Source organism: Limanda limanda, chromosome 16, assembly GCF_963576545.1.
Source record: "Limanda limanda chromosome 16, fLimLim1.1, whole genome shotgun sequence".
In the NCBI taxonomy this organism is placed as follows: domain Eukaryota; kingdom Metazoa; phylum Chordata; class Actinopteri; order Pleuronectiformes; family Pleuronectidae; genus Limanda; species Limanda limanda.
Genome location: NC_083651.1, coordinates 6,733,241 through 6,747,570, shown reverse-complemented (window position 1 = coordinate 6,747,570; position 14,330 = coordinate 6,733,241). Strand labels below are relative to the sequence as shown.

Below are 14,330 nucleotides of genomic sequence, written 5' to 3'. Positions count from 1 at the left end.
ATACAAAACCAAATAATGTAAAATGTCCTTAAGTGATAATTTTTCATTATTTTTTACTTTACAGAATTTATTCAACTTTAAATGAATATGGCCACTATATTATGTTTAAAATAATAATTTTACCCATATGCACTGTTTCAAATTAAGTATCACTCTATGATTCCTGTAAACACTAAAGACACCGTGACCTCAGGCAAACTTCAAATTCCAATTAATAGTATTTAATATCAATAGTCGTAAGTTTTATAATTTCTCTAATAAATGGATCATTACACTTCATTTTTTTGTTACTATGAGAAGTCTGCTGTTCCAAAATCTTCCAGGTTCCTCAAACAAAGTTGTGGCCATCCTGCCGGACTCCTCGGGTGGGACAGTGAGCTCCAAACCTCGAGGAGGTTTCGGGGTCAGTCAGATGCCGAATGGAGGGGACGGTCCCTACAGGCAGCAGCAGCCTTTTCCTGGATCCATGGCCCACGATGCCGTCCTGGTGCTGGATCCGAGCCCCGGGGAAAACTTTGGACATCCTGTGGTCCTCTTCTACTTGGACATGAACATGACAAAGAAGAGATGCTCCCACCTGGACGGCATTTACCTGGGTGAGTCTGTCTGATTTAATTTGTGCAATGTACTCTAAACAATCAGACGTTTTGGAGATGCTCAATCATTGATCAAAATTTTGCCTAAATTAATGCGTATAGTCTATAATCAAAGCATTTATCAACTAAACATAACTGAGTATACGTTTTTTTTCTTGAATGCACAACAAATAGTATAAACAGTATCATGTAGTCGTGGTTAAACCTAACAGTGGTAGCAGTACTTGTGAAAGAGTTCTAGTCGTAGTGGTAATAGCAGATAGAAGACAGTTTAAAAAGTAGCAGAAGCAATAATAATGGAGTTCCGCAGGGTTCTTTTCTTGGCCCATTACGGTTTACATTGTAAATAGTAATAATCTGTACTAAATATCGTTTTTTATTCAGATTATGTGATTTCAAATGTCCCAAACGACTACTTATACCACTAAATACAGTATTATCTAGATAATTCACATAAACACACTAATCTTAACCAAAGAATATCAAGTACTATACCACATGGAATAAACATGTAAGTGCCTTAAAACTAGATGATTAAATCGCTGTGGAGATTTAGAGGCCGTTTGATGTTTTCATTGATTGTAATTATTTCTATGAACGATTGCTGTATTGACTGTGTTGGTTTTGCCTTTAACTGGAGCAGTAGAGACAAGTTGGTTGGCGTGGTCCCATTTATAGCTCATTGTGTGATGCAGGACATTTTCCTGCTCAGAGGGCGTTCGACCAGACTTCAGCACTTTGTGCCCACAGCTACACCTGTGTCTGTGTTTGCATTTTCTATTTATGGTAACCTACTTGAGTTAAAGATTAAAAGTAAGGACATTTGCAAGGTGGGAATATTTTTGGTTGTTCATCACTTCCAGTTTTGGTTATATTATGTTTAGACGGACAATATGAAAATTCAGCCCAAGTTTAATTTCCTTTTAGTTTAAGAGAACCATGTCCTCTCCTCCCAGACTGTAAGTAAAGATGGAAAACAGGTCACTACTTCTTCCACTATCTGGAAATAACACCAAGATGGACATGAACGCTGCCCCATCTTGCGCCGAATATGTAATTTGAAACCAGAGGCTTTGCAGTAGTGATCGGAGGATGAGGCCACTTTATCAAGGTCCCGCCCATACATGTGCTCGACCAATCGCGAGTGACTCCCAGCAGTCAATCATGATGTTTCACTCTGTTATAATGGAGCGAGGCCTGTGAGCTAGTTCAGGCAGCCAACTCGAGCTGCGCTGCTCCAATCATGTGGAATACATCATGTGACATATTATCAGGTGGTCTATTTAAGCAGAGATACATTTCCCATCATCCCCTTTGCTCGCACTGCTTCTGCAGTATTGGTACCAGTTGCTTCCACCCCAGCATCCACCTGTAGGCTCCGAAGGGGGGATACAAGTATTTGCTCATCACTCCCATCATTCCTGTGTAATCATACGGGGGAGTGATTAAGTTGGAGCCTAGACGTCAAACACTATACCTGTTCTAATGCTGCAATAAACGTTTGAACGTGAGTCGTGTGACTGACATTTTATAACCAATATTGCAGCCAGGCACCAGGCAGGTAATCAAGACATTGCTTTAATTAGGAGCTAGTGTCATGTTGTCCATCTTTATTTAAGTATGTGCTTAAATATGTTTATATTATTTTATATAATGTTATTATTTTAAATATTATATTAAATATGTATTATATACTGAAGATGTAATGTTTTTCCTGGGAGTTTGTTAAATCCCAATTAAGTGCTCTGTAAATCATCTGATCAGAAAAGAAGATATGTCAGTTTAAGCAACTTTATTGAGGAATGTCCCCAGCATAAACAAGAAAATGTTATTTTAAAAGGAATAAGAGAGTATTTCAAACATTTGTGAAATTATTAAACCTCAGTGTTTCTGAAATATAAACGCCCGCTTCAATGTGGATAAAAGGCCAAAAGCGAGAGTAGAAGTCTCCAAAGTGCTTCATTCATGTAGAAACGGTCTAATGGGACAGGAAGTCAATGTGTTCTTCACCGGTCCTCACAAGTTCTGTAAAATCATCGTGTGTTGAAGTGAAAGTCACTGACCTCCTGCTGTGAGAGAGGTTGGGGCCAGATGTTGAGGTGAATTTGCTTCTTGTTACACGAACACACATCGGTCAATTATTCATACACACGCACATGGAGCACGGGCCCCTTGCTGGGTCCCGTCGATGGAGATAGAATAACGTCTTTAAGAGCAAAACTTTCTTTAGACCTAATTTAACCTTGAGAAGAGTGGAGGGAGTAGGAGAGATGGAGTAGGGGAAAGGGGGTGTTAAGTACACAGAGGAGAAAAAGTGAGATGAATTAGAAGCTCGCGGATTGAAGGAGATAAATGACAGAGGGCATGGGAGGTGGAGAGAGAAGTGTAATCAAAAGCAGGATAGAGCTTTGGGTTATTTATGCTATGTATGATTTTATTTCTTAACTCTAGCCATGCTGATCATGGCAAAATGAATCTGTTAGACGGCCCACAAAGCAACTGTGGCAAGGCCCCTAAGGATCACCAAGATAAGATAAGATGCGGACAAGGACATTTATAAAAAAATATATGTTTCAAGGGTGTAACCCACCTCTCGCTCGAAATATCAGCTGGGATTGGCTTGGATCGAAAATAAAAAAGTATTTGTAAAAAACGAAAAATAGTAGATAAAAAACTGTTACCATCAATTTAAAAGATATAAATGATAATATAATGATATAAGACCAATACAATCAAGTAAAATGCAGTTCTATATAAAGTTTCAGACTTTCAACAGCAACAGAAATAAAAGAGTCTAATTGTCAGTGGGTTTGTTTTCGAATATCTTAAAGCCAAAAAGAAAGAGGTCAAACTCCTTATGCATTGGGAGGATCTGTAAAATGTCAACAAATCTGATAAAAACTGTATCCATCACCTTCTTTTCAAACTCTTGTCGCTCTCTGTGTCTTCAGGTGACGAGTGTTTGACTCTGGCTCTGAAGGGTCGTTGTCAGAACCAGCTGAAGCGTCGGCAAGCCGGGCCAGAGAGGCTCATGGGTAACGGACACAGCCGGCTGGCAGGTGGGGTCCTGCGTGGCAGCAGTATCAGCACAAGTGGTGGCGGCCGGCTGGTAGAGCGGACTGTCGGAGGGCTCTGTGAAGTCCACTTCCTGCCACTGGTTGTCGGGGTTGGAGACAGCAACCGAACACAGAGACTTAGATGTGTGGGTGAGGAATTCAGTACTGACACAGGTTGAAAGGAAGATGGAACACATGAAGGATTTGACTCAATAGAGAAATCATCAGGAAATCATCAAAACCAATAACATTTCACTCAAGACCACAGATGTAAGTGTTGGTCCTTGATAAAAAAGTCAGGGGATTAACCAACGTCGTTGTTCATCCAACATTTAACAGTTTACGTTTCATGCATGTCACGGAAAGTTGGTTTTCCAAGGATTACGTGTAGAAAAAGAAAAAACTAAACGAACCGCAGTGAAGGGGATTGTTAAAATCCACCTGCATTTTATAGCTTTAGTGGCATTCCGTTGGCTTCACTTTTCCTGGTGGGAGGCTTTCTGAGTGAAATGCACATTCTGCCAGGACCACCCACACCTGCAGCCTCTGCTAGCAACCTGGCAGTCGTGAGAAAAGCTTATAGGAAAAAAAACACAGACAATCCTCAGGATAAGACCAAAAACCCTCCTCCGAAATGCTACAAATATTTGGGGATGAGGTTGTCCTTAATGGTTGGTTGTGTTCCAAGCAAATGGTCTTAAGTTCAGGAAATGTGTTAAATGTTCTTTTAGAAGTTGTTTCCGAGACAAACACTTGTGCATTTTCTGTGAAGATGATCCTTTTTTATTCCTGCCTCCCAGACCACACAGAGTTTGCGAGGTGTCCTCAGCCGCTGCCGATGGGCTCTCCAAGTTTGCCTGTCTCCAGCTGCGAGCTGAATAAAAACACTCGCCGCTGCCACCAGCAGCCGCTCGCCACTCACCTCTCCTGCCGGCTCTACCAGACCTGTGACCACGCCGTGCTCATATCGGGTATGACTCAGTCGTTTGTTTAACCCAAACCACCATCTCTCCATAAATCTATGAGTTATTTTGGTTTGTAAAACTGATAAATAGAAACATTGCCACATCTTAAAAGTTTTTGTTCAACATTGATTTATAACAGTGATGACTTTCCTGTTGCTATTAGAGTGTAATGCTCCATGTCGGGGAAAATGACCTGTGTGGTTTGTTGGTGTGTGTGTGTGTGTGTGTGTGTGTGTGTGTGTGTGTGTGGGCAGGTGGCTGGCAGCAACAGATGACGTTCCAGCATCACGTTGAAAATCTTCAGAGGTTCTATAACATGCTCCGGAACAATGGCTTCCTTAAAGATCACATCAAGACCTTCTTTGCCAGCAGTGGACAACTTCCTGGTACGACGATTCTAAAATCTCATCATCGTCTCGGTTACACACGAAAAAAACACTAACGATGGAGGAAGAATTCAAAAAATGTATTAAAGTATAGTTGGTATGAGGTATAAAAATACTCTTAAACATCCTGCATTTAGAAGTTCACTTTGTCTGTAAGTAAAGGTACAAAACTAGAAAACGTATTGCATGAAGTATCAAAAGAAAAGTTTTCAATATGCAGAACATAAACTGTTAACTTTAAAAGGTTGACAACATGATAGCTTTCCAACAGTGAAGCCAAAATGTCTCGATTGCCCCCTTGTGGCTGCATGCAGTATAAGTGATAAACCTTGCCTCCTCCATGTTAGTGAACAGTTAAAGTATTTACGAATTTCTCAAAGATGGCTTCTGTCATTTTATAGACACCAATGTTTGTTCAAGTGTTCATGTTTCTGAGAAGTTAGCCATTAATTGAATCAGCTGAGACTGAAACTTCTGGACCAAATGTGAACTCAAGATATTTACTCCTCTTGCTTTGAGATTTGTGTAAGTCACAATATGTATTTATTTCCCCCCCTTCAGAGGACATAGAGGGCGTGTACCCGGCAACAGAGAAAGCGGTGATTCGTAACCACGTGTCGTACGTCTGCAGGAAGCAACACTGCGCCGACACACTGGTTCTTTACCTGAACTCGCCAACACGCAACGATGGCACCATGCTGCTGTGGGACGCCAACCTCAACGGCATTGTAAGAAAGACAGTACACAGTTTAGGAAAGAATGATTTGTTGGACTACATGGGAGCCACTATCAGCCTGATAAAGATGACTCCACGCACACACACACACACACGCACGCACACACATGCACACGCACACGCACACACACACAAACACACACAGGACCTGCCAGACAACAGAATTTCTGTCGTTACATTTTCTGAAAATGAGCATATGAGCTCATCTTTGACGATAGGCTGGTAGGTCATCGATGGAATTTCAGTTATTAATAATTTATTCTGTTAATATGTCAGATCAGAGAGCTCCATGTTGGGCAAGGTATTTGAAAGCTGTTATCAGACGCTTGCGCAAGATGCCAGCATTTATATTGGAACATTTTAGCTTCATTTCTGGATAGCGGGAGGAAGTGGAGTCACAGAAACTTTTTTGTGAAACCCAGTAGATGCACAACAATCATCAAACTCATCTATACCAATTGGTGCTATGTGTGTATGGCTGCATTCAGTGCTGGTAGATCAGGAAGTCAAAGAAAAACCCTTTGAAGATTTATATTGGACAACCCACCCAAGTCTACTTTTCATTCCATTCCCTTTCCAGGCTGATCTGAAGGAGCGATACTCTGTCAATGAGCTGCTGGCCGACCTGGCCGGCTGCAGGGCCACTCGCGTCCTACTCTTTGTGGATCAGAGCTACAGTGGCGTTCTGTCCAAGAGGCTGCGAGGGTCCCAGAAACACCACAACGTGGTCCTGATCCCAAAGCAGCCCAGGCAAACCCACAACCACCAAAACCAGAGGGTGAACACGGGCTCGGAGGACGGCAGCTGGTCCTACATCAACCCTGCAATCTGCCTGCTGGACCACCTGGGGAAGGTAATTTATTTGTTTCCCGTTAAGTTTAATATGTCTCGTCACTCTTCTAAATGATCTCCTGACCTCGTCCACTCATGATGCATTCAGGCTGCAGGGATATCTCATTTGCTGGAGCCATGGGCCGGCCTTTTGAACGTGACCCTGGCGGGCGCCCCCTGCAACGCCACACCGCCGCTGACTGACGCCGAGATGCGACGAGAATACCAGGGCTGCCAGAACCTACCGACCGCGCTGTGGCACCAGAAACACAGGCGGACCAACTGAGAGAGAGAGACACTGAGACTGACCAGGAGAGAGAGAGAGAGAGAGAGAGAGAGAAAGAGAGAAAGAGAGATTTATTATGGACACACACACACACACACACACACACACACACACACACACACACACACACACACACACACACACACACACACACACACACACACACACATACAAACAAACACACACACACACACTCACAGGACTCACACAAGGTGTTTGCGGTGTGGGTGTTGACTTAGGACTTAAGTTGCAGTGTGCTTTGTGGACACTGAAGTGTGTGTGTCCTAACTCTGAACTCGAAGACTGTAACCATGGCGATGACAGCTCATCCCAATGGGAGGGTCCTGAACGCCATGTTGTGTGGGTGTGTTTGTGTGGGTGTATGTGTGTGTGTGAGTTCAGCAAGAGGACAACCACGCTTGGAGACTATTGCTAGCTTACGCTCGGGTCAGTGTGTTTTTGCGTGTGCGTTTGTGTTTGTGTTAGTGTGTGTGTACGCCACATCTCCTCTGCACTTTAACATGTCAGAGCCAATCATCCGCCTCTATTTTAATCTTTACGACATTTATCACTTCTTCCTTCTTTTCCTTCATTTTGTCCTTTGCTTTACCTTTTGTCTGCCACCGTCCCTCTCTTCTCTAACCTCCTTCTCGTCTCCTTCTTTCCTTCCTTTCCTTCCTTGCATTTCTTACTTCGCTCAGCTGCCTCCATCTTTTCCCCTTCCTCTGTTGCTTTTTCAGACATTTCTTTTTGTCTTCTTTTCATTATCTTTATCCACTTTATTATCTCCTTCTCCCCATTAAAGTTAAAATAAGATGCTGGAATTAATTTGTAATAGACAGCAAAAGGGACGAAACACTGAAGCGTAAAATGACTTTTCAATCCATGTGTTGTGTGTATTTTGGGTTTTTATTTCACAAACTGACTAAATTCTTCACTGGTCAAACTAATACTTCCAACACCAACAGTGATATTTTTATCTCAGAATTCACAGTATTTTTTTCCCTCACTCCCCTGATGTTTATTCAGTATATTTAAAATATGATTCTATATTGTTATCATGAAAAAAAACAAAGCCATTAGTGCATTATTGTGTCCATCAAAACATTTCAAGTTCCCTTCTATTTTGTGGCAATCATCCCTGAAACAGTTGGACTCTGAAGTTTTCAGCAAACATCACTCAAACAATCATGCATGAAGAAGGAATAAGTTTCACCTGTGGATGAAAACACATTTTAAACATGTTTGAGTATTTGTGGCGACAGGACTGAGTACACATAGACTATAAATAGAGATTGAGGGATGGAGACATGGTAGCAAGGGCCCACTTTTATATCATTGAATAACAAATATAATCCAAACGTAACACTTAGACAGAAACCATCTTAGAGAAAAATATAGTTGACTTTTAAGTTTGGTTCACGTCCCATCTGCTTACATGGAGGAGGCAGAGTTTATGACCCATAATGCAGCCAGCCACCAGGGGGCGATTGAGACATTTTGGCTTCACTTTTGGTAGCTTTGACGTCGTCGAAGTTGATGGCGCCTGTGTTCATCGTAATGAGGCAGCATGTGACAGTGTGGGTCATTGATTTATAGACGATACTTCCAAGTTATGGTTGATTTTGGTCTTTTCACTGGATTTATATCTAAAAAAACAAAAATATCCTGAAAGAGTAAGCAAGAGTGTCCATATGAATTGATATTCACACATTTTTCTGGAGAGGAGAGTCTACCGAATAAAACTTTTTCAATCATTTGCAATGTCAATCAACGGCGCTGTGACAACCACATAAGGTTTTCACATATCCCCAGTTTATATGAGAAGTGAGTATTTGTAGCTACTTTCTTACAAGTCGATAATTCGATAAGTCCCCAATTTCCGAAACAGAATTGACAAATAAACTTATGCCATAATGAAATAATGATGGCCAGCACTCCAGAAAAATCTGGCTTTTACGCCTTAATACCAGAGTGTCTGACGTCAGGAGGTTAACTTTTTTTTATATGTAGAGGTGAAGGAGTTTTCATGAGGAAGGACAGCAAGATGGGCCGAGAGAGACGGGAAATGACAGACAAGGAGATTGGTTAGCAGCGATCATGATTAAGATATGAAGCACTGAGACTGCCCTCGCTGCTACGCAGACTGTCTATGGCATTTTAATAAAGACATGTAAGTGTATGTGTGTGTGTGGTCCATCACATGAAACATGCACAAGCTTTAACATTAACCCATCTCTACACTTACAACGTACGTGCTGGCTTTGCTGGATCTTGTGATTTTTCTCTGTGCATTTCCTCCTGCCATGTATTTGTTTTCCTCGCAGTAACCACACAGATCATGATCCACAGTCCAGAGTGCATCTCCTTCCCTCCCCACTGTGTTTCATACTGATGTTTCCTCATTGTACTGATTTTATTATAGAGATTTGTTTATTCAAGCGACAGAGGTTGAACTTTCCAGTTTGCCTTGCAACATTTTTGAAACGAAACCTCGTCCAACGAGTCGACATGTGCATATTCACAGTTTGTGTAATGATCTGTACAGAATACGAGATGAAATTTAGCTGAAATGTTTCTAGTTGCATGCAGCATCACAAAATCTAGTCAATAAAAAAACTTTTAGAAAGCAGTGCTGTATCAGAGATTCATTTGTTCAGTTTTCAACTTTGAAGCACCGTCCTGACGATGATGAGTTATTGTCAAGATGTTATCAACACAGGAACAACTTTGATGTGAACCTTACTTTATAAGGAAATACAGAAGGATAGTTGGACTTGTTCCATGATTTTACGTGTAAACACTGTATTAATAGGGTTAGGGTCAGAAAAAGAAAAGACATTAGACTTATGTCTAATGTCTTTTCATTAGATATTATTGGAATATTGGTATACCTGGAAACTAATATTCCAATTCTAACCTGTTTAAATCAATTGTCTGAATAACGCACAACCATGGAAGCAGTAATTTCTGATTAAGTTAGACTGAATAAAGTCATAAATCCTAAAAAAATTTTTACAAACATATTCTGAATTTAGCCGCATTAAGTCAACACTTTATTTCATAAACCTTATTTATTGTCAATGTTAGATACGTATAATTTGCATATTATCTTCTGAAAGCACAGTGTTTTTGCTTACTTTCCAAGTTGAAGTCTTCGTCTGTGTGTTCTTTGTTTACTATTTTCTCCTCATCTTTGTCATCCTGAGTTATTTGGATTTCTCTTGTGTCACCTCCACCGCGCTCGCTGTGAATTTGTCAGACATTGTTCTGCTGTATTCAGTGTACAGTGTGGTTGGCAGGTAAAGCTCCGGAAATTGTCAAGAGCATAAGACTTGCTCCGGATAATTTCAGTAAAATGTGTAAAGTTCATTGCAGGTCTGAAAGCAGCAGTAGTGTATAAACCAAAACAGGAAAGTGTTAGGGTGCAGCAAAGCATGTTGGGAGCTCTGGCTGATGAACACAGCGACACAAGGGCTAATAGTCAAAAAGGATCACTTCATCAACACTTGTAATAACCTGAAGGAGAAAACGACTTGATTTAGTTGGTTTATTTCGATGAAAATTCCAATTAGGCTTTAAAAGATGATGAACTACAAGCTCAATTTTTTTTTCTTTTGATTTACTTATTTACACTTCAAGCCGGCGAGCAACATTATAATTTGCATATAGAGTTCTGATGACTGAAATATTCACTCTTCTTCAGCTCTGTTTTTTCAGTCTCTGACGACTGCTGAGAATAACATCTGGATCTGTAGCTGCTAAATGCTCCGCTATGTTCAAAGAAAACCCTGTCGTTGTTTTTGCTGCCTGCTGGGACAGAAAACTCAGCAGTGATTGTCGTAAAGATTTGGGCCGGACAACTAAACAAAGAGCTGAGCTTTAAAATGAAGCTGAGGGCAGCTCCACTAAAGATATGAACTAACTGATAATTTAATTGAACTGTAATACATAATATTACCACGTGTGACTTTTTCCAAAAAGTTACAAAACCAACATAAACACACATTTTTAATGTGCATCACTGATTCAGTTGTTGTTACATTGGTTTTTATGGCTAACGACACATTCTCTCCATCTGTCCCCGTCTCTTTAGGACCCTCAGGCTGCTGATATAGTGTTTCCCCCAAACAGTAACTTTCAACCCATTCAGGATGTTTTGACCAAAACAATCCCAGTAACACAATCGCCTCGGTTTTGATTGACTCAGGTGGAATCATGTGTCCACTGCTGCTTCTTCTACTGCAGAGGAAACTTTCACCTTGACATTTCACTAAGTTCTCACCATTGTCCATTACAGCTTTGCCACCATGATGTCATGGAGCAAACATTCCCATTTCTTGCAGCTTGTTCTCTTCGATGGTGGCTACTTTCAAGGACGAGGTCTCAGGCTACATCCACACTTCGATCTAACTTTAAAATGTATCACTTTTGTTACGTTCCTGTAGTATACTGAGATCCTTGTAAATTGTTTCATATTTTGGCTTAATTTTCTCAGTGGGAGAAGGTGAGAAGCATCGTCAACCATAAATAAAGTCTATGATTCCTCATACTGAAAAATTCCAGTCTTACTCAAATTTAATAAAAGTAGAGATTGATGAATATTAAAAAAACTGTAAATTTTGGGGAGTTGAAATTAAGTGTAATTATTTATAATAAAAATTGTTATTTTTGTTAACTGTTCCTACTGCTTCTTAGACACAGTGAATTTTGGTAATTTAATAACCAGCTGCAGAGTTTCACTTTCTTCATATTTATTTTATGCAGTAGTGCATATACACGAGAATATGTTAGATATGAAAAAAGTATGCGATGAGTTCAGAATCAAAAAAGTTTTAAAGTCAAGGTCTACGTCAAGTTTCCTGAGCTTGATCGTTGATGTGTGTTTCTGTTGTTGGTCCGTTGAGAGTTTTCTGCTGTTTCATCCACATGGCTGCATACAGACCTCCCTGGAGCAGCAGCTCCTCGTGTCTGGATGAAAGAAGAAAATAGGAGGAAACAAGAATGACACAAGACAACAAAGAGTAAAAAAACAGTATTGCTTTTTTTCCTTCCACATGGATTGCTTTCTGCTCCGCTAAGTGCACCAGAATCTGGATCTTTCGCAGCATTTTGAACAGGTGTATATTGATTTCGGAACTTGCAAATTTGGTTCCCAGTTGCACCATGGGTCCAAGAACCAATGTTAAATTAGTGGAAAAGTTGGTCAATGTGAATCTCTAGCTGCACGTAAAGCGACAGAGGCAAAAATTACTTAAAGAAATTCTGCTCCTAAAAGATAGTTTGTTACTTTATACAATCAATCTGTCATTATCGTCAGGTTATGTACCACAGTCTTTTAAAATAGCTGTAATCAAACCCCTACTCAAAAAACCGTCCCTAGACCCAGAGGTTTTAGCAAATTACAGGCCAATATCTAATCTCCCCTTCCTGTCTAAAATCTTAGAAAAAGTTGTAGCCAATCAGCTGTGTGAGTTTCTCCAGGAAAATAATATATATGAAGACTTTCAGTCTGGGTTTAGAACCAATCACAGCACAGAGACAGCCCTGGCAAAAGTCACTAATGACCTACTAATAGCTTCAGATCAGGGTCTTGTGTCTGTCCTCGTTCTGTTAGATCTCAGTGCAGCATTCCACACAATTGACCATCAAATTTTATTACAGAGACTAAAACAGTTAATTAACAGTAATGGAACCGCCCTAAACTGGTTTAAATCTTATTTTTCTGATTGCTCCCAATTCGTACAAATTAATGATGAGTCATCTGTGCGCACCAAAGTTAACCATGGTGTTCCACAGGGCTCTGTGCTCGGCCCAATGTTATTCTCATTATATATGCTTCCACTAGGAAACATTATCAGGACACACTCGGTCAATTTTCACTGGTATGCGGATGACACCCAGTTATATTTGTCAATAAAACCTGATCAAAGTAATCAATTAACTAAACTTCGAGCATGTCTCAAGGACATAAAAACCTGGATGACCCGCAATTTTCTCTTATTAAACTCAGATAAAACGGAGGTAATAATACTCGGCCCTAAACACCTTAGAGAAACATTATCTAATGATATAGCTGCTCAAGACGACATTGCCCTTGCTTCCAATGAAACAGTCAGGAACTTGGGAGTGATCTTCAATCCTGATTTGTCCTTTAATTGTCACTTAAAACAAATTTCTAGGACCGCCTTTTTCCACTTGCGTAATATCTCAAAAATCAGACATGTCCTTTCGCAAAAAGATGCAGAAAAAATAGTCCACGCCTTTGTTACATCGAGACTGGACTATTGTAATTCATTATTATCAGGCTCCAGCAGCAAGTCGTTAAAGACTCTGCAGCTGGTCCAAAATGCCGCAGCACGTGTCCTGACGAGAACCAAGAAAAGAGAGCACATTTCTCCAGTATTAGCATCGCTACACTGGCTTCCTGTTAAATCAAGAATAAAGTTTAAACTTCTCCTCCTCACCTTCAAGGCCCTTAATAATATGGCGCCTTTTTACCTTAAAGAGATGTTAGTACCTTACCAACCTACTAGAGCACTCCGATCCCAGAACTCAGGCCTACTTGTCGTCCCTAAAGTCTCTAAAAGTAGAGTAGGAGCCAGAGCTTTCAGCCACCAAGCCCCACTCCTATGGAATAATCTCTCACTTTCAGTTTGGGAAGCTGACACGATCTGTTTGTTTAAGAGTAGGCTTAAAAGCTTCCTTTTTGATAAAGCTTATAGTAAGAGGTAATTAGTGTGGCAGAAAATAGGAAGCGTTTAGTTTAAAAAGGCATAGAGGTATTGATGTCTGATCTACTAGTGGGCCACATGTTTTTCATTGTACTACCATACAAACCAGTAGCCAGTCAGATTTACCTTGAGCCTCAGTGTAGCCTCAAGTTCGGCCTGTATCATTGTATCATTGATTAAAAGGCAAAAACCCCTGATGACGCTAAGACGCAAAGGGAATTTATGACACATGACACACAGTGATTCTCTTTCCAGCTTCTCCTTCCTCTTCTCCATCCTTATCACATCAAAGTAACTCTTATCTCATCAGTTCATGTTACTAACTTGACCCCTTCCCCGGAGTCCAATGGTGGACCCAGTTTGGTGGATTCTGTATGCTGGCTGATTATAGTGGGAATGGCGGATCCTTTGTCGCGTTGGCATTGGATGGTGGTGGACCACGACCGAGGCGGCGGCTGATGATGGATCCTAGCTGGCGACAGTGGACAATGACTGGACTATAGTGGATCCATCCTGATGCTGGATCGTGATCTTTCTGGCTGCTGACCAGAGACTATGATTGCAGCAGGACTGCTTGACATATAGTATTGAAGTTATCCTTCAAAAATGTTTACCCTCATCGATGCTGCTAAAAACTTTAATCACGATTAATCCCTACACTTGACATCTATTGCACTTCTGTCCGTCCTGGGAGAGGGATCCCTCACATGTGGATCTCTCTGAGGTTTCTACGTATTTTT

At 40.8% G+C, this 14,330-nt stretch overlaps 1 protein-coding gene across 1 annotated transcript in view; it reads right to left on the bottom strand.

Annotated features, from left to right (window-relative positions):
- Positions 1-11,709: 11,709 nt before the first annotated feature.
- abcb6b (ATP-binding cassette, sub-family B (MDR/TAP), member 6b) overlaps positions 11,710-14,330 on the bottom strand; it is a 29,751-nt gene continuing 27,130 nt past the window's right edge. Inside the window, exon 19 of the mRNA XM_061089071.1 lies at positions 11,710-11,827. Coding sequence (XP_060945054.1) covers positions 11,710-11,827 — 118 coding nt within the window. The remainder of the gene's footprint in view (positions 11,828-14,330) is intronic.